This window comes from Prionailurus bengalensis, chromosome E2 (genome assembly GCF_016509475.1).
Source record: "Prionailurus bengalensis isolate Pbe53 chromosome E2, Fcat_Pben_1.1_paternal_pri, whole genome shotgun sequence".
In the NCBI taxonomy this organism is placed as follows: Eukaryota; Metazoa; Chordata; class Mammalia; order Carnivora; family Felidae; genus Prionailurus; species Prionailurus bengalensis.
Genome location: NC_057352.1, coordinates 43,518,332 through 43,543,356, shown reverse-complemented (window position 1 = coordinate 43,543,356; position 25,025 = coordinate 43,518,332). Strand labels below are relative to the sequence as shown.

At 54.6% G+C, this 25,025-nt stretch overlaps 1 protein-coding gene across 11 annotated transcripts; it reads right to left on the bottom strand.

Moving 5' to 3' along the window:
- Positions 1 to 6,460: 6,460 nt before the first annotated feature.
- On the bottom strand, positions 6,461 to 23,115 carry RIPOR1 (RHO family interacting cell polarization regulator 1). 11 transcript variants are annotated; one of them, XM_043600827.1, is made up of 22 exons: positions 22,993 to 23,115; positions 14,475 to 14,601; positions 14,206 to 14,358; positions 13,955 to 14,033; positions 13,324 to 13,347; positions 13,175 to 13,228; positions 12,889 to 13,041; positions 12,724 to 12,787; positions 12,592 to 12,635; positions 12,389 to 12,514; positions 11,804 to 11,952; positions 11,599 to 11,728; positions 9,995 to 11,515; positions 9,794 to 9,915; positions 8,781 to 8,913; positions 8,391 to 8,526; positions 8,121 to 8,282; positions 7,696 to 7,854; positions 7,369 to 7,565; positions 7,195 to 7,278; positions 6,993 to 7,083; positions 6,461 to 6,851 (listed from the first exon to the last, which is right to left on the bottom strand). In XM_043600827.1, the coding sequence occupies exons 2-22, from the start codon at positions 14,576 to 14,578 to the stop codon at positions 6,754 to 6,756; spliced, it is 3,783 nt and encodes a 1,260-aa protein (XP_043456762.1). In that variant the 5' UTR covers positions 14,579 to 14,601; positions 22,993 to 23,115; the 3' UTR covers positions 6,461 to 6,753. The 11 variants fall into 11 exon arrangements, with proteins under 11 accessions (XP_043456762.1, XP_043456763.1, XP_043456759.1 ...); XM_043600828.1 differs by having other exon boundaries at positions 9,794 to 9,912; XM_043600824.1 differs by lacking the exon at positions 22,993 to 23,115 and adding an exon at positions 15,415 to 15,558.
- Between the last annotated feature and the right edge of the window lie 1,910 nt (positions 23,116 to 25,025).

Below are 25,025 nucleotides of genomic sequence, written 5' to 3'. Positions count from 1 at the left end.
AACTTGTTGGAAAAATCAGAATGAGTGCTCAGATCTTCCAGCCCCACCTCCTCTCTTCCAGTTCTTTCACTGGCTGCTCAGAGGTCTTCACTGCCAGATAACATTTCCATTTTTTTATGTGTATTTATTTATATATTTTTAATGGTTTGAGAGACAGACAGAGCATGAGTCGAGGAGCAGCAGAGAGAGAGGGAGACACAGAATCTGAAGCAGGCCCTGGGCTCTGAGCTGTCAGCACAGAGCCCAACGCGGGGCTTGAACTCACAGACCATGAGATCATGACCTGAGCCGAATTCGGATGCTTAACCAACTGAGCCACCCAGGTGCCCCTGTTTATTTTTGAGAGAGACAAAGACAGAGCGTGAATGGGGGAGGGGCAGAGAGAGATGGAAACACAGAGAATCTGAAGCAGGCTCCAGGCTCTGAGCTGTCAACATAGAGCCCGACATGGAGCTCGAACCCACAGACTGTGAGATCGTGACCTGAACCGAAGTCGGACGCTTAACTGAGCCACCCAGGCGCACCTGGAGTGATGAATTTCTAATCTAGAAGTATGTTCTGAGTAACTGCTTGAGATCCAGATCAATGAATCAATGCCCACACTGGGTAATACTGGACATAGATTATCTCCCTAGCTCTTAAGTGCCTTATATTTTTGTCTTATGTTCGTCTATAGAAGCTAGACTAAACTTCATGAGCATTAGTAGCTAAAAGTCAAGGATGAAGAGACAAGTATAAAGTATGGACTGCAGGTATGGGAGGAATAGATGGATCACTGGACATCACAGTAGTTCTATAAGACTTCATAGTAAAGCACGGATGACCCTTAAGCTGCTTTTGGTCCACCCCCATCTCTTTTTGCCCTGGATCTACATTTCCAGATTTTTTCTGGATACTTCTTCCTGGAAAGCTCCCAGATCACCTTTCCAGCTTGTTTACTCTCCTCCCAACCTGTTAAAAGGGCTCTCCCTTTTCAGTGAAAGATACCACCCTCCATCCAGAAACTTGGGCTTTGTCCTCTCACCTCCCACATCCTATCAGCACCAAACTTTGTTTTTCACTTCTTTTTTTTTTTTTCAGCGTTTTTTTTTTTTTTTTTTTTTTTTTTGGGACAGAGAGAGACAGAGCATGAACGGGGGAGGGTCAGAGAGAGAGGGAGACACAGAATCGGAAACAGGCTCCAGGCTCTGAGCCATCAGCCCACAGCCTGACGTGGGGCTCGAACTCCCGGACCGCGAGATCGTGACCTGGCTGAAGTCGGAGGCTCAACCGACTGCGCCACCCAGGCGCCCCTTCCCTTCTGTCTTTGGAACATCTCTTCGCTATCCTATCCATCCCACTGCTTCCATCCCAGCCCAGGCCATTATCGTTTCTCCTAACTACGGCTTCAGACTCCTCACTGTTTCCTGCCTCCTCTGTCCACACAACTGCTAGAGGACCTTTCCAAAGACCAGCTGTGATCACAAAATTCCCCTGCTTCAAGCCCACATGTGGCTCCTCAGTTACCTGGGAGTAAATTCCAAACTCCACAGCCATTCCACCAGGCCTTATGACCAAGCCCCTGCTTACCTCTTCAGCTTCGTTTTTTTTTTTTTTCCTTCATTTTTTTATTTTTAAGGGGCTCCCAGGTAGCTCAGTCAGTTAGTTAAGCATCCCATTTCATCTCAGGGCATGATCTTGCAGTTCCTGAGTTCGAGTCCTGTATCGGGCTCTCTGCTGTCAGCACGGAGCCCACTTCAGATCCTCTGACCCATTCCCCTCTGTCCCTCCCCTGCTCACGTTTTCTCTCTCTCTCTCTCAAAAAATAAACATTTAAAATAAACAAATAAACATTTTTAAAAAAGATTTTATTTTTAAGTAATCTCTATACACAACATAGGGCTCAAACTCACAACCCTGAGATCAAGAGTTGCATGCTCCATCCACTGAGCCAGCCAGGCGCCCCTCTTCAGCCTCATTTCTAATGCCCCCCTCAGGCCCCTGTGGATTTAGGTTGCTTGCCTCCTCTCCCAGTCCAACCTCAGCTCTCCCTCCCTATATTGTTCCATGCTCTGGCTTCCATTTTATTCCTTAATTGGGATCCCAGTGTAAAAGTGCATTCTAAAACACTGTGTTCTGTAGGGCACATGAAGAGTGTTTTGAGTGTCTAAGCTTTTTCGGCATTAAACATGGTACTTTCATACTTGAAATGTTTTGGATGGTGCCTATTACCTAGTAGAATAGTCAGCAAATGCTTATGGTAACATGTATACATACTGGAGGATACAAAGTAAATGAGGATACAAAGTAAATAAGCAATTGCAATGGGATGTGATTACTACTGGACCAGGGTAAGTGCAGGTTCCTATGACAGGACCATAGTGGAGGGACCCACTTCTGAAGAAATCTGTGATGTCTAGGTTGAAGCCTATCAAATGAGCAAGCATTAGCAAGGCAAGATGAGGCCAGAAGAATGTACCACAAGGGGCAAGAAAGCTCTGTAAGTGCATTAGTGCAGAGCAAGAAGTTAGGTGGCAGATGGGGCGCCTGGGTGGCTCAGTCAGTTAAGTGTCCAACTTCGGCTCAGGTCATGATCTCATGGTCCATGGGTTTGAGCCCCACGTCGGGTTCTGTGCTGACAGCTCAGAGCCTGGAGCCTGCTTCGGATTCTTTGTCTCCCTCTCTCTCTGACCCTCCCCCATTCATGCTCTGTCTCTCTCTGTCTCAAAAATAAATAAACATTTAAAAAAAAAAAAAAGAGAAGAAGTTAGGTGGCAAAAGTGAAGCTGGCTTTGTGCCCAGGTTAAGGGGGCTGGACTTTTCCCTAGGAGAAAGGAGAGCCTCTGTGGTGGGTTTGTTTTAGAAGCCATTCTGAAAAGTGTGCCTGGGTGGCTCAGTCAGTTAAGCATCTGTCTTCAGCTCAGGCTATGATCTCGCAATTTGTGAGTTTCGAGCCCCACATCAGACTCTGCACTGACAGTGTGGAGTCTGCTTCGGATTTTCTCTCTCTCTTTCTCTCTCTCTCTCTCTCTCTCTCTCTCTCTCTGCCCTTCCACTTCTCTCTCTCTCAAAATAAATGAAATAAAACTTTAAAAAAAGAAAGAAATCATTCTGATGAACCAGGGAAAATGGATGGAAGAAGGGTAAGACCTGAGGCAGAAGCCTGTGAGGGAGTTTCAGTGTCTTAGAGGTCAACATGTCCTGAATCTGAGTGGTGCCAACGGGGATAAAGAGGAGTGGACAGAATTTAGAAATATTTAGGGCATTTAATTGAGAGGATTCTGGTGGCTGGGATGAGGGGACAAAGGAAAGAGTCAAGGTTGAGGTCATTGTGTGGCTTGGGTCCCTGGTAGTTTGGTAACCTCAAGAGACCCGGAGAAGAAACAAGCTTTGAGATACTCAGTTTGATTTGGGGCATGCTGAGTTTGAAACACCTTGGCTATTCAAAAGGAGGTATCCAGCCAGCAGTTGGATATGGGGTGAGGAGAGAGCCATGTGAATCATTGGATTCAGCCTCAGCATATAAATGGGAGTCAGAGGAATAGATGTGGTAGTTCAGGGAGTGTTTCAAGAGAGAACAGGAAAGGGCCTAGAATAGAATCTTAGGGAGTGATGTTTGTAAGAGGATGCTTGAGGAGGAGGTGAGAGAGAATTGTAAGGAGATTCAGAGGAAATAGCTAGAGATGTAGATTTTAGCCATGGCAATTCAATTACTTATTCAGTGGCTCTAAAGCAGCATTTATTGAGAGTCCATATGCCCTGGGTATGTTTAGAGACAAATGAGACTTGACCGTTGACATCAAACTCAAACTCAAATGTGGTCACCACCATATTGTAACCTTTTGAAAAAAGAGGCTCCTCTCTTGCAGGCTATTGACGGTCTCATTTTCTAAACGATAGACTGCTTGTCCATAGCTGTTCATCTAGGCCCTGGAGTCCTTACCAAGCTTACCCTTCCAATATTACCCAGGCACAGAAGGTCTGGGTCCGACAGCCAAGCCATGGCAGGTAGATGGCCTGAATAGGACACTCCAGGGCTGTCTGGTGGCTGGAAAGGAGGGCAAAGGAGCATGTCATATGCCTAGGGTTCAGCAAATTGTACCCACACATCGTGCACAGAAACACACAAAGAAGGCACCCCCACTTTGTGGGTGAGACAAAGAAGCAAGCAGTCCTCTTCCCACGTGCCAACCCATCTGCTTCTTTGCCTTCACAAACATGCCTTTCTTTCTTCTTTTTTTTGGTTCTCTACAGCTTTGAATACCCGGAGAAGAAGAGTGGGAGACAGGAAAAAAGGTAAGATTAGAAGACGAAAGGGGGGAGAAAGGGGAAGCGCCGATGACCACCAACACAATAAACTATCCTGGACTACCTCAGTCTGGTCCCTCTTTTGTATCCTGCACTTATATTTTGTCCTGGGAGAGCTCCAACTATCATGGCAAAGACATAGCTGTGGCCTTGATGGACTTGATTGATGGGGCACTCCTCAGTATGTAACACTTCTGCTGTCCTCTCACAGAGGCTGGCACAGGCTCCACAGGACAGCTACGCATAGGCTTTCCCTGCCCTGGTGCCTTTGAATCCTGATGGTGTCATCAGGCCCCCTCCCCCCCATCACTTTGGGCAGCAGCAATGAGTGCCTCCCTGAACCTGTGTGACAGCAGGTAGGAAGTGGAGGGAGTGCCAGGTGGTGGGGGAGCACCTGTGAGGCTGTGTGTATGTTGGGGGAGGGGACTGCTTCATTTAACCCTTGGTTGGGATGATATTTTTCCATCCTCTACTTCTTGCCCAGGCCCTGTGCTCTCCTGTGGATTGAGCTGTGAGCTCATCCTGGCCCAGTCACCCCTGTCTGCACTTTCCCAGGACCTGGCCAGTGAATGTTCACTTCCTCTTTCCTGACCACACAGGCTACAATTTGGATCCAAGTGGATAGTACTGCCCCACTAGTGGGCCTCTTGTGGGGCCTCAGGCCTGATAGGCTCCTTGGGGTGGTTCTGGGACTGTACTCTTCCTATAGGGGCTCTTGGGGCAGGCCCAAACTGTGGCCAACTTTGGGTGCTGGCTTGGTCTCTATCACTTGTTTGCTTTCTCCACCCCCTGCCACCCTAGCCAACCATCCAAAAAGCTAAGCTGCATAACATCCACCATCCCTCCATGCCACCCTTCATAGTTATAGAGGGAGCATAGAGCTGTGTCATGTGCTGAGGGTTGTCTGCCTGCCACCACCCCCACTCCAGCCCCGACACTTCTGGAATGAGCCACCTGTATCCACACACAGGTGTTTCCTGTGCTCCTTCCTGTTGGCCGTTTTTTCTGCTCAGCTTGGCTTCCCCAGCAGGTGGTTAAGGGCCCAGCCTAACCTCCTCATACACAGCTCTAAAACACTGGGGAGCAGGGCTCCCTTGGGGATCTGGGTCACCCCTCCCCCACCTCCCCCGGGGCACTATTGGCACCTCATTGGCTCCTCTTGAGTGCAGGCACACACACTTTCCCCAGTGTCACACTGCTGTGCTACCACCACAGGCACCGCAACAGAGTGGGTTCAGGGAGTAGGGAAGTCCTTTGTTTCCCTTGCCCCTGGATGATGAAAGCTCTGGAGGGACAGAGGAAGGGTAGAGAGTCTGTTTGTCCAGCCTTGGGTGTGGGGCTCCCTCGGGCCCTCTTTGAAACAGGCCCACCATTCTGAAATTCCACCCCCCCCCCCATAGAATTCTTAACCTTCTGGGGTTAACACACTCACGTGCCAGGTAGCTCTGGGAAGATGTGAGTCCTTTCCCTGGAGCCCTGCCTCCCGAAGCAGCAGTCTGCCTGTTGGGGGGCCTGGGGGCAGCACACAGGGTTCAGTCAGATTTGTTATTACAGAGAGGAGAGGCAGCTTGGGGAGAGAAAGGACTTGCTGTTTAGTATCACAGAGCAGCTGCCCGAGTTTCCTGCCTCCTAGGCCCCAGCTCTTCCCCTCTGCAAGAATCTCCTCTCTCTTACTACCCAGCCCCCAAGGAGCTCCTTGGGTTCAGCTCAGCCACCCTCTTAGGAAGCTGCCTAAGCCAAGAGAAGGCCCAGAAGCCTGGTGTTCCTTGATGGGATTCTGCTGCCCCCTTTTGGCCAAAAGCTCACGCTCTTACCGTGCCTTATCCTGCCAGCTTCCTCTGTCTGCAGGCCACCTCATGCTAGCTGCTAGGGAGCCACTCTCAGGACTGGGACCTTTGGGCTTTCTCTAGGCCAACTCCACAGTTCAGCTCCAGCCTGGACCCATAGCTTCCAGGCCCAGGGCACCCCCAAGCATCCAGACTGGACCTCCTCAACAATACCCACTACCCTCTTCCTCTGCTGTTTTGCAACCCCAGTTTCAGTCTCTGGGCTCTCTTCCACCTGAATTTCCAGGGCCAAAGCACAGTTGGAATGCAGATAGACCAGGGTCAGGAAGGGCCATAGCCAGAGAGTGCTGGAGCAGAGGGTCAGGAATGCACCAGGCCAGGCCATGTAGGAAAGGCATTTTGCTTTTTTATTTTCTGTAAAACTCTGTAAATAAAATATAAAACCAAGGGATGTGGCAGGACACTGATTTGTGGCAAGTGTGCTGAGCCGAGGCTGGGAGGCACTTGACTTCAGGCACTGACTCTACCAACCCAAGGACAACAGAAGAATATATTAGATTTTCATTGATAGGAATCTGTGGGGGAGAGGTGTCTGGAGCCAGCCCTCACCCTCCCTGCCAGTGCCTGGTGAGCCCTGAAAGTGAGAGGAAGGGGCACCGGAAGCCAGTGGGTAGGAAATTTAGAATGCTGTGCTGGCCATGCTGCCAGGCCCAAAGATGCGGGGCAGGGCGTCCAGTGATTCCTCCAGCCGTCGATGGGCAGACTGTCCCTCTTCCCCTGTAATGGGTAAGGATGGGGTTAGGAGCGATCTTAGCCCCATCTCGGCCCTCCCATCCGTGATTCCACTCACTCCTGCTCCCATCAGCCAAACTGTTGTGGAACTCTACTTGACCTGTATCTCCCATCCCCCAGCCTCACCACACTGTTGCAGGCTCTGTCGAGCGGCTTCCCTCACAGCTTCTGTGTCCGTTTGGCACAGGTACACCAGGGGCTCAATGCCCTCAGGAGCCTACCGGGGGAGGGAACATTGAGGTAGGCCCAGTGGAGCAGGTGGGAAAGGCCCACAGCCCAGGGCTGGGGGAACTGGGGGGCATGAAGTGCAGGGGTTGGCAGGCATTACCTTGATGCAGCCCAGGGCCAGGCAACCAGCCACTCTTGTCTGTACATCCTCATCCTCGAGTTGGTCCAGGAAGCACAGTAGGGCCTGGGTAAGGGTGGGAGTGCAGACTTAGCCAGACACTGGGAGCCTGGGACCCCAAGCCTTTTCCTCAAGAAGGGCCTGCCTGACTCTCACCCTTTCCCTAAAGACGGGGCCCAGTGACAGGCTCCGGAGCTGGGTGCTGACAGCAGCCATGACCTTGTTGTTGCCATGGACAAGCAGGGAGCTGAGGGCCCGAAGCCCATCCCTTTGCAGTCTCCCCTCAGGAGCCAACCTCAGGGCCTTCAGCACAACAGCTTGGTCATCTGAATTCAAATTCCGCACCAGTAACACTGAAAGAAGAAAGGAGAGTTGGGACAAGGTAGCAGGGCAAGGAACCTTGTGGGGTAGGGTCTTGTATACTCATGTTCTCATCCACACCCACAGAGTCAGGCCACTTTGTGATCAGGGCCTCTGGCTCACCCTCCTCGGCGGTCTCAGTCACATAGGCCTCCATAGAGGGGCTGTCCAAGGCTTCGACATAACTCCAGAACTGGAAGACGGTGAACTGCTCTCCAGGGCCTGTCTGGGGCCTCCTGGGCAGCTTCTGCCCCAGGGCATCCTCCAGGAACTTGACACACACTGTGGGAGGCAGTGCTGCAAGCCTCAGGGTTTGGGTGGAGCCAGGCCCTTAGAGGGAAGAGTGCTCCCATCCCAGGTTCAGGTCCAGGGGCCCCCCATCCAAACCCTACCCCTCTGGGTCCTTCCATGCAAAGAAACAGCCTTCATTATTTCCTCCCACTGCTCAGCTCAGCAGGTCTGTGTAGGCTGACCTGGCTTTTCCTGAGATCCCATCACTAGGGATCCAACAAAGGAGGTAAGAGGGGGCAGGTAGGCAGCCCACTCACCAGCCTCAGCTAGGCCTGGCTGGCGCAGGGAGAGACGGGCACTGTATTGATTGCAGAAGGTGAGGAGCACTCTCTCTACGGGGCAGATGAAGGGGCTGAGTCCCTCTGTGCACTGGTCCCAGAAGGTGAGGAAGCTGGGCCGAGAGGCTGAGAACTGCACCACTACGAGGAGGTGCAGACAACCATCAGCAACAGAGCAGGCAGGTGGGCAGACAGGCGTGCAGATGGGGCTAGGTAAGGGAGGAGCTTCAGGGCAGACAGAGCCCTTACCTTCCTGGGCAGAGGTGGCAGGGACTTCCCATCGTCTGCTAAGCTCACATACGGCCTCTAGCACTCTGGCTTCCCTCAGCAGCCGCTCCAGGGCCCATGCCTCCTGGCAGCGCAGGGGCCCAAATGTGCCCAGTTTCTGGAGAATAGGGATGGCCTCATCTCAGGATGAAGCTTGGGGAGGGTGGAGCCCAGGGACTACAAGTCCCAGCATGCATGGAGAGGATGGGGGAGGCCATAGGAGGTGTTCCACTCAGCAAGAGCCAAATGCTAGAGCCCTGGGGCAGTGGGGAGTGGAAGTCAGAGGAGGCATGGAGGGTCAGTATTGAAGTGCAGGGCTCCCTGGGGTAGGGGGTTACAAAAGGAGGGTGTGGAGAAAACCACTAGCCTCACCAGCAGGAGGCGGCTGCAGTGGTACAGGTGCTGGACCAAGGCAGCGTCCAGAGCTGGACACTCCGTGCTGAGGGGGCGGGCACTGGGTAAGTCAAGGCTGTCCTCAGCCCCAGGCTCCAGGCTGTTTTGGGGCCTGAGAGAAAAAGGGGGTCAACCACCCCAGGAGCACACATCACCATGTGGTCAACAGTTTATTTTTATTAAGGTCTCCCCCCCCCCCCCCCCCCAGAATGGAAGGGCAGACGATACACAGACAACAGACAATGGGTAAGTTCACGGAGGACTTCCAGAAGGAGGAAGAGACTACGACCAGCAGGTGTTAGTGGGGGTCTCCAGGGTTCGTCTGTCTTTTCCCACCTCCAGCTACAACTTCTGGGACCACCAGGGCCGCCGGGGTTGGGATGGCTGGGAGTAGGGTTGCAGGCGGGATGGTCTATGTAATGTGGACTCCAAGGGGTTGTGGCCCAAAGGGTTCAGGGCACAGGGCCCTAACCTGGTCAGCAGCAGAGAGAGGACAGGCCAGACATGACTCTTAACCAGGAATTGGCAAAGGCCACTCTGGGACAGAGAGCCAAGAGGCTGGGTTCTCGGGGAAAACCTGGGTTGAGACAGAGGAGGTTGGTGCTGGGGGACCCAGGGTGCATGGAGAGGCACCGAAAGGGCTTGTTCGTAGGGTAGGTCCAAGGTGAGTCCAAGGGAAAGAGGAGGAGCTGGAGGATCACAAGCTGATGGGGACCAGCAGGAGAGGCAGGCATTGCCCGGACCAGAAGGAGGGAGGTCAGAAGCACTGGGGATACAGATGGGGTTGGAAACAGGCATCAGGGACACATGAGGACTACATGGAGTGAGGGGTGGGGGTGTCAAACACAGATGCACCTGCTAGCAAGTGTATCCCCTCCTGCCACCTCCAGTCTTGCCACTCTCCTTGTGTGCTCTACCTGGCTCCACCTCACCTGTTCCCCTTTCTGGCCTTTCCCCTTCACTTGGCACTCCCCTCACCTCTTCCCCCTCACCTGTCTCCAGGACTATCGATGTCTTCATCTTCATCCTCATTGAGGAAGCTGAAGCTCTCCAGGGCATGCTCCACAGTGATACTAAGGCTGGAGGCCCGGCTGCGAGTGAGGCCTTGTTTCTGCTGGGGTTGGGAAGGGAGTCAGTGCTACTGCCCACTGCCTTGCTGCCCTCCCTGCTGCAGCCCACCTGGCCCTCCTTACCATGAGCAGACTCTCCAGCCGGGTCACCTCCTGCTCTAGGCCCTGCAGCTCAGGGAACTGGCCACGATAGTCATCCAGGGCAGCCATTAGGGCCCCTAGTGCCTCTTCCAGCCTCCTATCCCCAGCCCCTCCAGCTGCTCCTGGAACTGGGGCCTGAGTGACCACAGCCAGGCTAAGGTCTAAATGCTGGGCCACAGGGGCTACGGGTGAGAGAGGGGGACTTGGACTCTGAAGGTCCGGTTCTGGGGAATCTGGGGATGGACTTGTGAGGGGTTCGCAACTGGAACAGGCAGGACTTGGGTAGGAGGTGCTGGGGGCTACGGGGTCTGCCTGAGTGCAAGGAGTGGAAAATGGGTAGCTACAGGACTGGGTGTTGGTGCCTGGGAGGGTAGGGTCTGCCTTTGCAGAGGAGCTGGGAAGCATGGCATGGTCTAGAAAAGTGGAAGAGCTTACAGTTATAAGGGTGGGGCTTGTGACAGGATGGGTGGGGCTCCTAGTGGTCTGGACTGGGTCCTTAGCCTTGGGGGTAGGACTTGTAGTGGTGTGAGTTGACATCCTGGCTTTGTGAGCAGGGCTTGGACTTGCATGGGTGGGGCTTGTAGTGGCATGGGTGGGGCTTATAGTGGCATGGGTGGGGCTTGCAGTAGTGTGGGTGGGGCTTATAGTGGTTTGGGTGAGGCTTGCAGTGGTATGGGTAGGGCTTGTTGTAGTGTGGATGGGGCTTGTGGTGGTCTGGACTGGGCCTGTAGTATTGGGGGTAGGACCTTCAGTAGTGAGGGTGCAAAGCATTGGCTTGTGGGTGGGACTTGTGGTGGTCTGGACTGGGGCTGTGGCACTGGGAGTAGGGCTTGTAGTGGTGAGGGTAGAGACCATGGGCTTGTGGGTAGAAGCTGTGGTAGTATGAGTGAGGCTTGGAGCACTTTGGGTAAGGCTGATGTCATTATAGGTAGATCCTCTGATGGTGTGGGTAGGGCCTGGCAGTTCAGAAGAGCTAGAGTCTGTGATCTTGTGAACCAAATCTAGGTGTGCAGACAAAGCAGGGTCTGTAGATATGTGGGTGGGGCCTGTTGTACTGAGGGTAAGGCTTGTGGCAGAATGGCAAGGGTCCACAGCAGGAGGGACAGGACCAGGTTGCTCCCCATGGGTGGGATCTAGGTGTGCAGGCAGGCTAGGTCCCTGAGCTAAGCATTCTAGGCCCAGAGCCTCTACAGAAGCCTCAGCCAAGGCAGCATCCACACTGGCCTCACTGATGTGGCTCAGAGTCCGGCTATAGGGGGCATGGCCATTGGCCAGGGCTGGGGCCATGATCCCCTCTTCATCCACAGGTGCAGAGGTGGGGGTCTCAGGCCTACGGAAGGCGACTTGAATGGGCAGAGGTTCAGGTTGCTGCACCAGAGGCCTGGGAGCTGAAGAGTGGCGGGCAATGCCTGAAAGCTGGGGGCTGGATGAGTCGTCTGAAGATTCAGATGACAAGGACCATGCCGTCCCATTCTCCAGCTCCTCCTGCCGCCTCAGCATATTCTGGGAGAGAGGAAAGGGCGCTTCAGGACCACCCCAGGGAGCCCCTGGAGGATGGTGGGGCCTAAGCCTGGCCTGTGACTCACATAAAAGGCCTGTTCCCGAAGTGAGGGCGTGTCTGGTGGGCTCTGGCTATAGGTGGAGAAGCGCTTGGTGACTGTGGAGGCCTTGTTGACAGTGGAAGCAGTTGAGGGCTGGTCATCCTTGTCGAAAGGGCTGGGGAGGTAAGAGGCTTTTAGCAGGTGCCACAGGCCCCTTGGTCCTGTCCCCAAGCCACTCAACAACACCAACCTCCATGTGACTTCCAGGCTGAGCTTAATGGTGCCGAGGTCATTGATGTCCACAGCCACAACTTGGGGCAGGGCAGCAAACAGGTCCTTGGTCTCGCAGGAGACACTGCCTACAACCACATGGTTGGCCAGACCCTTCAGTTCTGTCACCTGTAGCCAAGAATGCATCATAAGGTCATAAGGGTATAGGGATGATGAGGTTGTGGGAGATCAGAGGTCTGAATATGCATAGATGTTATGTGACAGTCACAGGGTCATAGGGCTATGACAAGGTTGCAGGGATTGTAATTCTCTGAGTGATGAGGCCATGGAGGATTGAAGCATCCTGGGAGCATGTGGATTACAGAGGTCTAAGGTCACTGTGGCCATGGGGGTCACAGTCTCATGAGGGTTTAGGGAGTCAAATATTTACAAGATTAAAAGATCATAAGAAAATCACAGAGTTATGAAGGACATGGGGATTACATATTCACCGAGCCATGAAGCCAGCTGGGAGTTACAGGGTAAGGGTCTTAGGGTCATGAGGGGTTCACAAGTCAAGGAGTCACAGGATCATTTGACCTGTGGTCCTGGGCAGACGCATCACCTTGATAGACAGGAATTCCGTGAGCAGAGGAAGAAAGACGGTTTCCTCGCTGTCCCACACCTGCTTTCCGCTACCCTCAATCCGGCCCCGTAGTTTCCAGCGTTGACGCCCATATTTCATGCAGATCTAGGTGAACAGGCAAGATGAGGCAGCCCCTGGTGTTGTGACCCTCTCATTCCAGCCCTTCCTTGCCGTTCTCATACCTCATACTGATCCCCCACACACAGCCTGGCGAAGCCAGCCAGCCCTAGGAGTAGAGGAGATGAGCCATGATGAGGGGTCTCAGGCACACAATCCCCTCTCCCTAGCACCAGTCTGTCCCCATCACTTAGTACCTTTCATCCGGAGATGGAACTCGCCCAGCTGTGCTTCCAGCTCACTCTCCAGCAGACACATGCTCTGGGAGGGGTGGGCAGGGACAAGAGCGGATCAAGAACCAGTCCTCTCTCACCAGCTCTGCTATACCCTGTGCCTCTGCCTTCTGGACACCCATCCCTCACCTCTGTGTACTCGCGATGCCCTCGAGTGGCTTCGGCCAGGCTGTCCCGGGCCTCTCGGCTCCCTGGAGACCCAGTGCTGTAGGCACGGATCATGTTGTAGGCGCCATCCCGGAGACGCCGCTGGACACAGTATGCTTCATATAGCTCATCAATCTGGGCAGGTGAGTGGGGTGATATTGGGGGAATTGAAACTCACTACTGGGGTTGCTCACCCAGGACCTAGCATCCCCCTATCTCCCACCCGCCTTGTGTGCACACTGCACACATGTGCATGCTGCACATATACCTTGCTGGCATGGAACTCCAACCGTCGCAGGAAGCGTTCAATGGACTTGACTTGCTGAGGGAGAGGTATGTCAGGAGGGGCCGGAGGCCCCAAGCCCTTACCCTCCCCAATGAGCCAAACTCTTCCATCACCATTCCCTACACACTTACCTTGTCCAAGTCATACAGAAAGCCCTGCAGGGGAAGATGAGAGGGGACACTTAGGAGGCATGGGAAGTATTCCAGCAGGGGCACATGTCTACCCAGGCCCATCTAACTCCTCTTTCACAGCCTTCCTCCCCCTCATACCTCAGGCCACAGCCACTCCAGTCAAAGTATGGACTGACCCATCTTCCCTCATGCCTGGCCTTAGGTGCATGTTAGTGACATAGGGTCTGGTCCTCAAGACCCCTCCCATACGCATCCCCCCATCTCTTTCCCTGGGATCCCTTCCCTGGGATCCCTTTCCTGCAACCCCCAGGAAGAGGTTCCCTCTACCAGGGAACTCCTATTCTTCAAGACCCAGCAGAAGCGTTTCCTGCTCTGGGAAGCCCTGACCTGTTTCCAGAGAAGAACCATGACTCTCTATCAGAGTTACTACAATATAGTTTCCTGTCATCACGTCTGTGGGGGTCTGACCTGCCCCACTGAAAGCTCCAATGGGCAGATACTGGGTCCCAGACAGAAAGCGTACAAAACCTGGGGAAGGTGGGGCTAGAAACCTGCCCAGCCTTTCCTGATATCCCGTATTCTAGTCACAACTGGGCTAAATCCAGGGCATCCTTGTCAACCCTTTACTTACCAGCCGGGAATTCCTCTTGGACTCCCTAATCTGTCCCTGGAGTTTCTCCTGTTCTTGCTGGTGCACTTCCAAATAGGCCCTGGGGAAAGGAGTGACTACAAGAATTAGCTTACCTTTCCAGCCTCCAGCTGCCCGGGGTACAAGCAAGCAGTGGAAAGAAGATAGGAGACTGGGGAAGGTTCCTACTAGCAGGAAGGGGATGAGGGCTTAGGGAGGAGTCCTGGGATAAGGCATTGGGAGGCGTTCCTTACGTCAGGCCCTGCTTGAGCGCAGTGTACACCAGGTCCAGCCGCTCAGGCTGTGGGACCTTAGGGGCTGGGTGCGCCACGGAAAACATCCTGGACACTCGGGAGAGCGCTGGGGGCTTCCGTGGGGGCCCCAGGGGACTGAAGGCCGGGAAGCTCCTGGAGAAGAGGCCACACTCAGAAAGGTACGAGAAGGATCCCCAATCCCTCACTGCACACCCAGCTCCAGCCCCGTCACACTCGCTTGACCCCATTAGCCCCGCTCTGCTGCGTACCTGGGGCCCCGCTCCTGGCTGCCGAGGACGCCTGCGAAGGACTGGCTCCTATTGACCCGGGCGCTGAGCAGGCGGCGCTGCGGCCGCACCGACAGGGACATCATGGAATGAGTCCGCGCGGGGCTCCCTGGGGGGTGGCGAGGGCGGGTGTCCAGCGCCAGTCAGGCTTTTGAAGCCCCCTCCGGAGGCCCAGCCTCTGTATCTTAGTCCAGCCGGATACCGCCTGACGCCGGGAGTCCGACAACCCTGCCGGCCCCAGCACTAATGACAGGGCGGCCGGGCGACTCGGCCTCGGACTCAGCGTGGCCTGGGCTCGGCCCCCACTTCCTGTAGAGGTGCAGGCTCCGCCTGTCTCGGGGCAGGAAGGGGGGTCGCGCGGGGACCCCCCTCCCCCGCCCCTGGCTGGGAAGGGGCAGGAAAGGGGCGGGGCGCATGAAGAATGTGCGGAAGCGCTTGTTTACCCGGGGGCGGGGCGGGCTCCCCAGCCCTGCCCCTGACCTCACCCCCTATCCCCGCAACAGTGACCAGGAGCTCCCGCGCTCCAACCCTGCGAGGCTGCGGGAGTTCACCTGGCGAGGTGAACGCTCTGAGCCCAGCGGAGCTGCCCAACAGGCCCGGCAGGCCCGGGGTTGGCTCCCGCGACCCTCCCGCCCCGTGTAAACTGCTTCCCTCCAGCCCCCACCGGGGATGCCAGAGCCCAGCGGCCTGGGGATTCCCAGAGTCGGGGGCAGCGCCAAGAAGTGCCCTGCCTCCTCCACTTTCCTGCGGCTCAGGCCTGGAAACTTAGTCATAGATCCCTTCACCCGCGCCCTTAGCGGGAAGGGATCCTCCGCAGACCCCCACCCAGATCCGGCGAAACACGTGCCCCTGTCCCCCAGAGTCCATCCCGCACCCCCTGGGGCCAGCCTCGCAGCCATCGCAGCCTCAGGCCGGGTCCTACCTCTCTTCTTGGCACTCATGGTAGATCCAGGACAGCTCCCCACCCCCTGCGTTTGCCCTCCCACCCCTACGTCCCCACAGGCCCAGGGCCACTAGGTGCTGGTCGAGCTGGGCTCCGCGCTTGCTCCCAGCGACTCTGGCTCCGGCTTCAGCTCCTCCCGGCGCCGCCCCCCGCCCAGTTCCTGCCGCCTGACTCAGCCCGCCGGGATGGGCGGGACCGGCTGGACCACGGAGCGGGGGGGGGGGGGGGGGGGGGGCACCGCTCAGACTGAGCGGCCTCTGGGAGGGGTATTGGGGGCTCCCTTGGGGAGGAGACTGAAGTGGGTCTTCTCAGGTGGGGTTCGGAGTTTGGGTAAAGGGAATTGAGCTCGGCGGTGAATAAGGAGGGATAAACAGAATGAAGACCCTGAGTGGAGGCTGGATTGGATGCAGTTAGAATAAGGGGCTCGTAGAGTGGCTGTTGAGGGGTATTAGAGGGCTGAGCACACACAAGGCTGGGAGTTGGGGTTCTGAGTATGCAGACTGGAAAGTGGGGCTGAGGGAGTAGAAGGAAGGACTGTGGGTGCCGAGTGGATGGCCTGTGCCAATAGAGGGCAGAGTCAGGCACTGAGCATGAGGGGTCTTGGGAAGCTGGGAAGAGAAAGGGGCTAAAAGTGTGGGACTGGACCAAGCTCATATTATGTGTTGCTGCCCCAAGGAGGAAGCAGAGAAGGAACTGGGTTCAGAGTCCCATAGCCCATGGACTACCCCATCCACAGAGGAGGTGCTCATTCTAGGCACATCCTCCCCACCCTCAGGCCCTAGGGAAGAGGATCAGGTCCCAGTGCCCAGCCAGGGCTACCTCTCTGGTAGAAGCTGCATCCTACGGTGAGGCCCCCATCCTTCTGGCCACCGGCTCACACGGCTGAATCCCCTTGGTGTTGGCCCTTTCCCACCCTGAGTATTTTTTCCTTGAGTTTCCCCTCATCCACCTCCAGCCTGAATAGAGGCTATCACGCCCAAACTCCAGTGGGCATTGGAAGGGCTGGGTGCTCCCTCAACCCATAAATACTCCTGCTCCTTGTTGCTCAGTTCTGCTTATTTTCTCCCCAAGAGGCTGGAGTGGGCCCAGGGGTCAGCATTTCCAACAAGCCCACCACCCCCCTATAGAATCAGATGCAAGATACCCAAGGACCCCAGTTTGAAATGTGCTATCCTCCTCTCTCTCTCTCCTTGAAGACCAGGTGCTCTGCACCCTACACTAGCAACTATGTATTCCTGTGGATTGCACGCCCCACACTGACTTTTCTGCTCCCGTCCCAGTCTGCATGCCCCACAGTGACCTCCCCCCCGCCCACCGGCTCTGGAGTGCCCCTTTCCTAAATTGCAACCACAATGATGCCAACCTTAAGGCTCTCTGCATCACCCCCACCTACACTGTCTTCTACCTGAGACCTCTTGAAACCTCAGCTCATTTATTCAACTATTCACTGAGTGGCAACTCTGTGCCAAACATGTGCCAGTCACTGGAGATACAGCCCGGAATTTCACAGACACCATCCTGCACAGAGCTCACAATTGGCCTCTGCTTCCTTTCGCTCTGCCAGCTCCCTCCCACCTTCTCTTCCCTGCACATCCTTCTCTCCCCTGCACATCCTTCTCCCCAGCCTAGATCCACAGGCACCACACTCCATAGCTCACCTGCTGCTAATATGCCTAGCACTCTGTGCTTCTCTCCTACTGGGCAGAAAACAACCCTGGGCGACCCAATGTCCTGCCTTCTCTATACCTGCACACAATGGCAGGAGCCGCCAGAGGTCTTTGCACAGCAGCTGAGCTGGAACCACAGAGAAATTCTCTCAACCTCAGCCAGGTTCTCATTTCCCACCCAGGAAATCCTCACGTGTGGCCCTACTCATCTTTCTTCCTTCTCATAGACAATGAGTGTTTCAGACTTCCTCCGCAAGCCTTAAATTCAAGTCACTCGCCCATAAAAAACTAAAACAACCCTGGAAACTACCCAAATGCCCATCAGTAGATAATGGAATGCTATACAGCAAAAAGAACCAACAGTATACATCTGCATACAAAAATATGGATGAACCCTACAGACATAAAGAAGAAGCAATACAAGAGAGGACCTATGTATGGTTCCCTTGATATGAAGTTCAAAAACAGGCAAAACTCATCTATGGTGATAGAAGTCAGAATACTAGTTACCCTTTGGGAGTAGTTACTGAAAGGGGACACAAGAGGGTTTCCAGGGGGCTGGTAATGTTCCATATTTCCTCATCTGGGTTCTATTTCCTGGTCCTAGATGGGTGTATGTTCTCTTGTGAAAATGGATTGAGCTGTACACTTTGGACGCTCACCCTCTCTGTAGATATTTTTAATATAAAGTTGGCTTTAATAACTCCAACAAGAGGGGCGCCTGGGTGGCTCAGCCGGTTAAGCGTCCCACTTCGGCTCAGGTCATGATCTCGCAGTTTGTGAGTTGGAGCGCTGCATCAGGCTCTGTGCTGACAGCTTGCTCAGAGCCTGGAGCCTGCTTCAGATTCTGTCTCCCTTTCTCTCTGCCCCTCCCCTGCTCACACTCTGTCTCTGTCTCTCTCAAACATAAATACGCATTAAAAAAAAAATTAAGGGGCGCCTAGGTGGCGCAGTCGGTTAAGCGTCCGACTTCAGCCAGGTCACAATCTCGCGGTCCCTGAGTTCGAGCCCCGCGTCAGGCCCTGGGCTGAGGGCTCGGAGCCTGGAGCCTGTTTCCGATTCTGTGTCTCCCTCTCTCTCTGCCCCTCCCCTGTTCATGCTCTGTCTCTCTCTGTCCCAAAAATAAATAAAAGACGTTGAAAAAAAAACTTAAAAAAAAAAAAAGTTGAAAAAAAAATTTTTTTTAATTAAAAAAAAAATGCCAACAAGAAATTATTCCTCTGTGGACCCCATTTCTCTTCCCAGTGACCCCATCCATCGCTCCATTTGGCCCTTTCATAATCAAATTTCTCGAAGAGACAGATGTCTACCTTGATTTCCTCTCCACAACTACGCAGTCCTCTACCACCCTGGGCTACCTTCCACACCCACCACTCCCCTGACTGGTCTGGACAAGGTCACCAGTGACCTCCCTGTTGCTGAATCCAGTGTCCAAGGTTTAGTCCTTCTCGTGCTTGATCTCAGTAAAGCTTTTCACTTTGTGGCTCTCTTTCTCTTCTTTGAGCCCTTTCTTTCCTTGAATTTCAAGAGGCAACAACATGCTCCCGGTTTTCCACCTATCTCTCTGGCTGTACATCCTACTTTCCCACAGAAGATCTCATCTTGCTCGTCATCCTGGAATTGGCCTCATCCTCCTCACTCTTGGGCTGGGTACATCTCCCACACCTCAATGCCCTCGAAATGTTGCCAGCTTCCTTATCTCTTCCTCACCCAAACAGCTCTTCTGAGCACCAGGCCTATATATCCAACTGCCTGCTTGTTGCCTCCCCAGAAGCTAAGCAACAATGCAGAGTGGGCTATTAGGGGTGTGCTGAATTTGAAGTCCTCAAGCTGGATTCACCAATTTCCTTCTCAAACTTGACTCTTCCCAGTCAACCTCTCTCCCCTCAGCCACACACTCTGGAATCTGTCCCCTCACCTCCATCCCCATAGCTAGAAATTGGGTCCAAACAGTCACCAACTCTCAGCTAGAACCCTAGTGGAGCTTCCCAATCAGCTCCCTGTCTCCACTGTAATCCACAATGATCTATTATTTTGGTTTGCTTGTTTGTTTGTTTGTTTGTTTATGGGTATCCAGCATTATTTTACATGATTGCCTACTTTTTTTTTTTTTTTTTGTAAGTAAGCAAGAGTCTCATGCTCTACCGACTGAGCCAGTCTGGTGCACACCCCCCTCCCATTCTTTATTCGATAACAACATTGCTCTTCTTAAAATTTCAGTCATCTGACAATGCCAAAAACTGTGATTTGTCAAGTGCTTTCTATAGGCCAAGCACTGTGCTTAATTAACAAACATCATCTCATTTAATTCTGGTAACAACCTTATGGGGTCAATCCTATTAGCCCCATCTCACAGATGAGAAACATGAGGCTAACTAGCTCTGTGACCTTGGGCAAGGCATTTCTTAACCTTTTTGGGCTTCAGATACCCCTCTGTTAAATAAACCTAACAACAACAACAACAACAACAACAACAACAACTGCCTCACAGGGCTGCTGGGAAGATGAAATGAGATACTTCTCTTTCTAGGCACTTGTAGGGAGCATCTGGGCAAGTGAAAATTGTATGTGGGGTAGGGAAGTTCGGGTGGACACACTGCCACATTGTAAACACAAAACAAATATTAACTGTTGTTGTTAACAATTATTAATGTGCCCAAGATTACACAGCTGGTAAGTGGTAGAGTCAGGATTCAAATCCAGGCAGTCCAACCACAGGACTCTTAAGTGCTAACATCCCTCTCTTTTGCCTCTTGCAAAACATCCATGGGTGACCCCCTATTCCAGGGATAAAGTCTAGGCTCTCTGACATGACCCCAAATAACCTTCAGGCTCTGTCCCTTCCCTCATATACCTTCTACCACTGATCTACTCAGTCCCCTTCTTCTTTCATGGTCTTTCTGTTCCAGCTACTGTGACCCTTTCCCTTTTTTCTAAAATTTTCTTTTTATTACTATAGTTAATTTTTTTAATATTTACTTATTTTTGAGAGAGAGAGAGCGAGCACATGAGCAGGGGAGGGACAGAGAGAGAGGGAGAGAGAGAATCCCAAGCAGGCTCCACACTGTCAGCAGGCAGCGTGACAAGGAGCTCGAACCCACGAACCATGAGATCATGACCTGAGCTCAGACGCTCAACAAACTGAGCCACCCAGGTGCCCCTGATCCTCTCTCGATACCTACAAGGCTCTTCAGCCTTTCAGCAGCAGCCTCCATTGCTCCTATACCCTCTTCCCATACTGTCAGCCTTACCAATTCCCTCTCCTTTTTCAAGTTTTACCCTACGGGTTCTTCCTCCTCCTGCCCTGGGTTGGTTCCTCCTTTTTAGGCGCCTCATAGCTTCCTTCCTCTGATCCTGGAGGCCACATAGTTCAGTTGTCAGTTCTCCTTTAGCATCTGTCTTCCAACCAGACTGTGAACTCTGGGAGCAGGGGCCTGTTTGCTGGGTTCACTGCTGTGCCCTCTGGGCCCCGCACCAGAGAGATGAGGGAGGGGGCTGCGTATGAGTTCGGAGCTGAGTGAACTGGGTTGCCAGGACACAGGAAGAGCAGATCCTGGGCTGTTGGAGGGGTAGATTTCAAGTCTGTGCCCACCCTAACTCCCCTACTCCATTTACAATTTTCTTTGTCCTTCCCCCACTTTATGATTATATCACCAAGTAGAGTTCTGCTCCCTGAGCATAGGGTAGGGTGAGGACCCCTGGGGTTTTGGGACTGAGTGGGTAGACTAGACTCAGAGTAGGCTAACTGTCCCAACACTTTTCTTTCTCTCTCTCACTAGGGCTCTGCTGCTACCAACTCCCTAGTCCCACCAATGTGTAATTGTTGGTCCACACTCTTGCCAAAATGACCATCAGAATATCCGTCTGAGTGACCATTTCAGGGGGGTGGGGGCAGGGTCTTCCCTGCTGCAGGGGAGAAAAGAAAAATTGCTGAGCTCCTCTGAGCTAAGTAGAGGGCCCACCTTAACTGGTGGGGGGAAGCTGGCCTCATACCAGCCCTGAAGCCTGTTCTGGACGTGGGAAAGATCTCAGGTCCCAAAGATTATGGGGCCAGCAGCACAGCCAGCGTCAGGCAGCAAGGAATGGAACCCTGACTGCCTGCATGGCCCCAGATTCCTTCGCCCCCAAAACCCTCTACATGCCAAAAGTGGTGCACTTGTGTGGGACAGGAGGTCCCACCACCTGCACTGCCCAGCTCAGTGGTAGGCCAGGAGGGTCCAGCAGCCTAGCCAGGAGTCCCCGATCTAGCCCCGCCCAGGAGCAGGGCTGCCCCAGACAGAGGTAAACAGACACTAAAAATAGCCTGGGCAAGGGGAGGCTGCAAGAATGGGGTCCCTACTGAACCTGTCCCTGTCTCCATAGCGACTGCCACCAAACCCGGCTGCTGACGTCATGCCGCAGCTGCCGGAGCCTGAGGGAGGGGTGTGCGCGCGGCCTGGGACCCCCCACCCCGGAACCAAGCAGAGACTCCCGGTGGCTTCACTTCCTGCCGGCCCCCTCCCTGGTCAGCTGGTCACATTCCCCGGCTGGAGGCTGGCTGGGAGCGTGCTGGAAGCTGAGTGGCTTCCCCTGGGCCGGGCCTGGAAGGGTTGGGAGGCTCGAGCCTAGCTGCAGTGAGAGGCAGGGGTTGACTGAGCCGCGCCCTCTTCACCTGCCTTTCCACCCAGGGTGGACCCAGCCTGGCCCCCTGCATGCTCTCCTCACCCCCACTCAAATCCAGGCCTCTATCTCTGGCTGTTGCCTCACAGGACCCAGAACGGGTGGGTGGAAGTGGAAGCTAAGCCAAGCCTCCTTGTCCCACTGGAGTATTTTGTACTTCACTTTCTAATTATTTTCCACACCCCTTCCGTGCCACAAAGGTGGTAGTGCAATGGCAAGATTTGAGGTCTGGGTCTAGTTCCCATTTCTCCCTAAACCAGCTGTGTGACCTTGAGAATACTACTTAACCTCTCTGGGCCTCTTTTTCAGCCTCTGCCAGATTGTCATAACCCTCCTCAGAAAGCTGTGCTGGTGCTGAATGCTGCAGGCCCGGGGTGAGGTCCCACAGATGGTGACAGGAGAAACTTTATTGTTATGTTTGTTATATTTAGACTGCACACAGTAGGTGCTCCGCCAGCCAGTCTGGACCTGAATTAGGATCAATCCAGTAGAACTGGCTGGACTGAGGCCTCAACAGGGAGAGGAGGACAGGGGGTGCTGAGGGCAGACAGCCAGATCCCTAGCCTTGGTGGGCAGCTCCTTCCCCCAAACAGTTCTTCAGGGTGCCCAAGCCTGGCTGCTTGCAGAGACCATGCATCAGCCTCCCATTCCCGGGGACAGGGTCTGTTCCCCCACCCGGCCAAGGCGATCAGCTTCAGCCGCTTGGGCAAAGAGCCCGGCCACAGGCCAGGATCGGCCACCTCGGGCCGAGCCCCAAATCCGCTTAGGCCGGCCGATGTGTCCAGGAAGATTAGCTCATCTCCGAGGCTAGCCTGCAACCCTCGTCGCCCCCTCTCCATTCCCAGCTCATCCATTCCCCTCCCCGCACCCCAGCGAGGACAGCGGGGGCTCCCGGAGAGCGCCCTTGCCAGTGCCCAGACAGGCGTCTTGGGCCCGCCCTCAGGCCCGGCCCACCCTAGAGCCCCGGGGCAAGGGCCGCCTGGGCCTTGCCTTGGGAGGGAAGAAGGCAGCGCGGCGCGCGTCAGGCCCAAAGGCGGCGGCTTTTGTGGGCGTCCTCCGCGCCCGGGGGGAGGGGAGGAACGATACCGCGCGGCCCGGGTCCGGGGGATGGGGCGACGTGGGACCGGGCCGCAGCCGGGGCAGCAGATCCGGGACCGATGCGGAGGCACCCGAACAGCCGCATCCGACCCCCGCCTGGCCCGCGGTCCCCCGAAACGGCGGTGACACTCACATGGCTGCGCTGGGCTGCGCGGACCTCGCGCTCTTCGTGCGCTCGTCCCTGCCCGGCCTGGTCGCGCCGCAGCTGCCGCTGTCCCAGCCGCCGGCGTCCGCCCCTCCGCCAGTCGCCCGCCGCCCAGTCACCCCGCTCCTCCCCCGCCCGCTGGGCCCCACCCACTGCGCTCGGGAGGCTCCGGGACCCAGGGAGGCGCCCACGGCTCGCTCCGCCCTCTCGGGTAACGGGGCAGGCCAGTGGCCCGCGGGGTCCACCAGCTTGCGGGGAGGCGGGGCCCTGGACGACGCTAGGGCGGTGGGAGTTCTTAGCGCTCGGGATTCGCGGGAATTGGGCAGCTGCTTGCAAAGCCAGTCCCATTCCTTCCCACGCAAATCCCAAAACAGGGTGCGCCGGAGAGCCCCGCTTGCCTATCCCCCTTCTCAGAATCTGTGGTCTCCAGAGATCTTTCAGGCCCTCCTATCTATGACCATCCCGGAGCAGCCACTGCTGGGTTGGGTTGGTTGGAGGAAAGAATCAGGGCCAGTTTCGGGGACGGGAACAAGGGGTCCTGAAGCCTAGCCATTAGATACCTGACCGCGCATTCACTACTCACTGGTTACTAGCTCTGGGGAGCCTCAGGCCTTGCTCACAGAGTGCGGGAGGGTCTGGGTACCTGGGCTTGGGGCACATGCTGGCCAAAGGGGGCCAGAGCCAGTCCTTTCCAATAGGGGACTGGAATACTGACTCTCCCCTCCAGTGGGTTGAGGTGGAGCTGAGAGCTCTGGGCCCGTACCGGAAGGGTCTCACCCCGTAGTCCTTTACCTTTAGAGGGAGCACAGACATACCCGGGAGCAGGTTGAGGGACTTTGAGAGGTTTTTTACTATCTGCACCCACAGGGTTGGTCTTAAAAACCCAGAATTGGGGCGCCTGGGTGGCGCAGTCGGTTAAGCGTCCGACTTCAGCCAGGTCACGATCTCGCGGTCCGTGAGTTCGAGCCCCGCGTCGGGCTCTGGGCTGATGGCTCAGAGCCTGGAGGCTGTTTCCGATTCTGTGTCTCCCGCTCTCTCTGCCCCTCCCCCGTTCATGCTCTGTCTCTCTCTGTCCCAAAAATAAATAAAAAACGTTGAAAAAAAATTTAAAAAAAAACAAAACAAACAAACAAAAAAAAAAAACCAAAAAACCCAGAATTAGTGGTAGGGGGTAGAGGCCCTCAGGGACACAGACGTCCCCTCCCTCACCAGCTCTTCCAAGAGACACACCTCATTCCCTCCCAGTTCTCCCACCTGCCGGCCCCTCCTCTTTGCCTTCCTTTACAGCACACCTTTCTCTACAGTCCTTGAACCTGGGGATTGCTTCCAGGGACTGGGTTCTCTTTATTTCCCCACCACACAACATCATTCAGTCCCAGGGCTTCGATCCATCCACTGCTGAGCGCCCCAAGCATTCCTCCCTACTCAGAGTCCTCTCCTATTCCAGAGCCTCTGGTCAACCAGCCAGATCGCATGACCTTCCCCTAGGGGACTCTTCTTCCTTCATCCTCATATTTGCAAAGCACTGCCCTCCACTCAGGCTCCCACCTGAGCCAGAGACTCAACCTCTCCACAGCTCTCAAAACCGGCACCAGTTAGTCCCTGCCCAGCTACTCTGCAAGGCATCCTCTGACCGCCTTCTCTGAAGACTCTCTTGTTACTTTCTCTTTCCATGTCCTGTGGACTCCTACCTTCATGTCAGTCATCACCACCAGGCAGCATGTAGGCCCATGTGCCTAAACCTGCCTCACTATGGGTCTCTAAGTTCTGTGGGGGCAGGGATCATGGAAGTCCTCATTACCACTGTCCCTGGCTTGTAGTGGGAATTCAAGAAATATTTGTCAGATGAGCCAGTGAAGGAATGAGTAAATGCATGAACCATGACGTCCCCTCTCCTACTCCCACCTTCATTCAGCCTTCTAGTCCTATTGATCATCCTCCAAGACGTGTTTCAAATTCATTCCCTCCCCGCACCTCACCTCCCACTTCAAGTACTCTGTTTATTAATTAATTCAACAAAC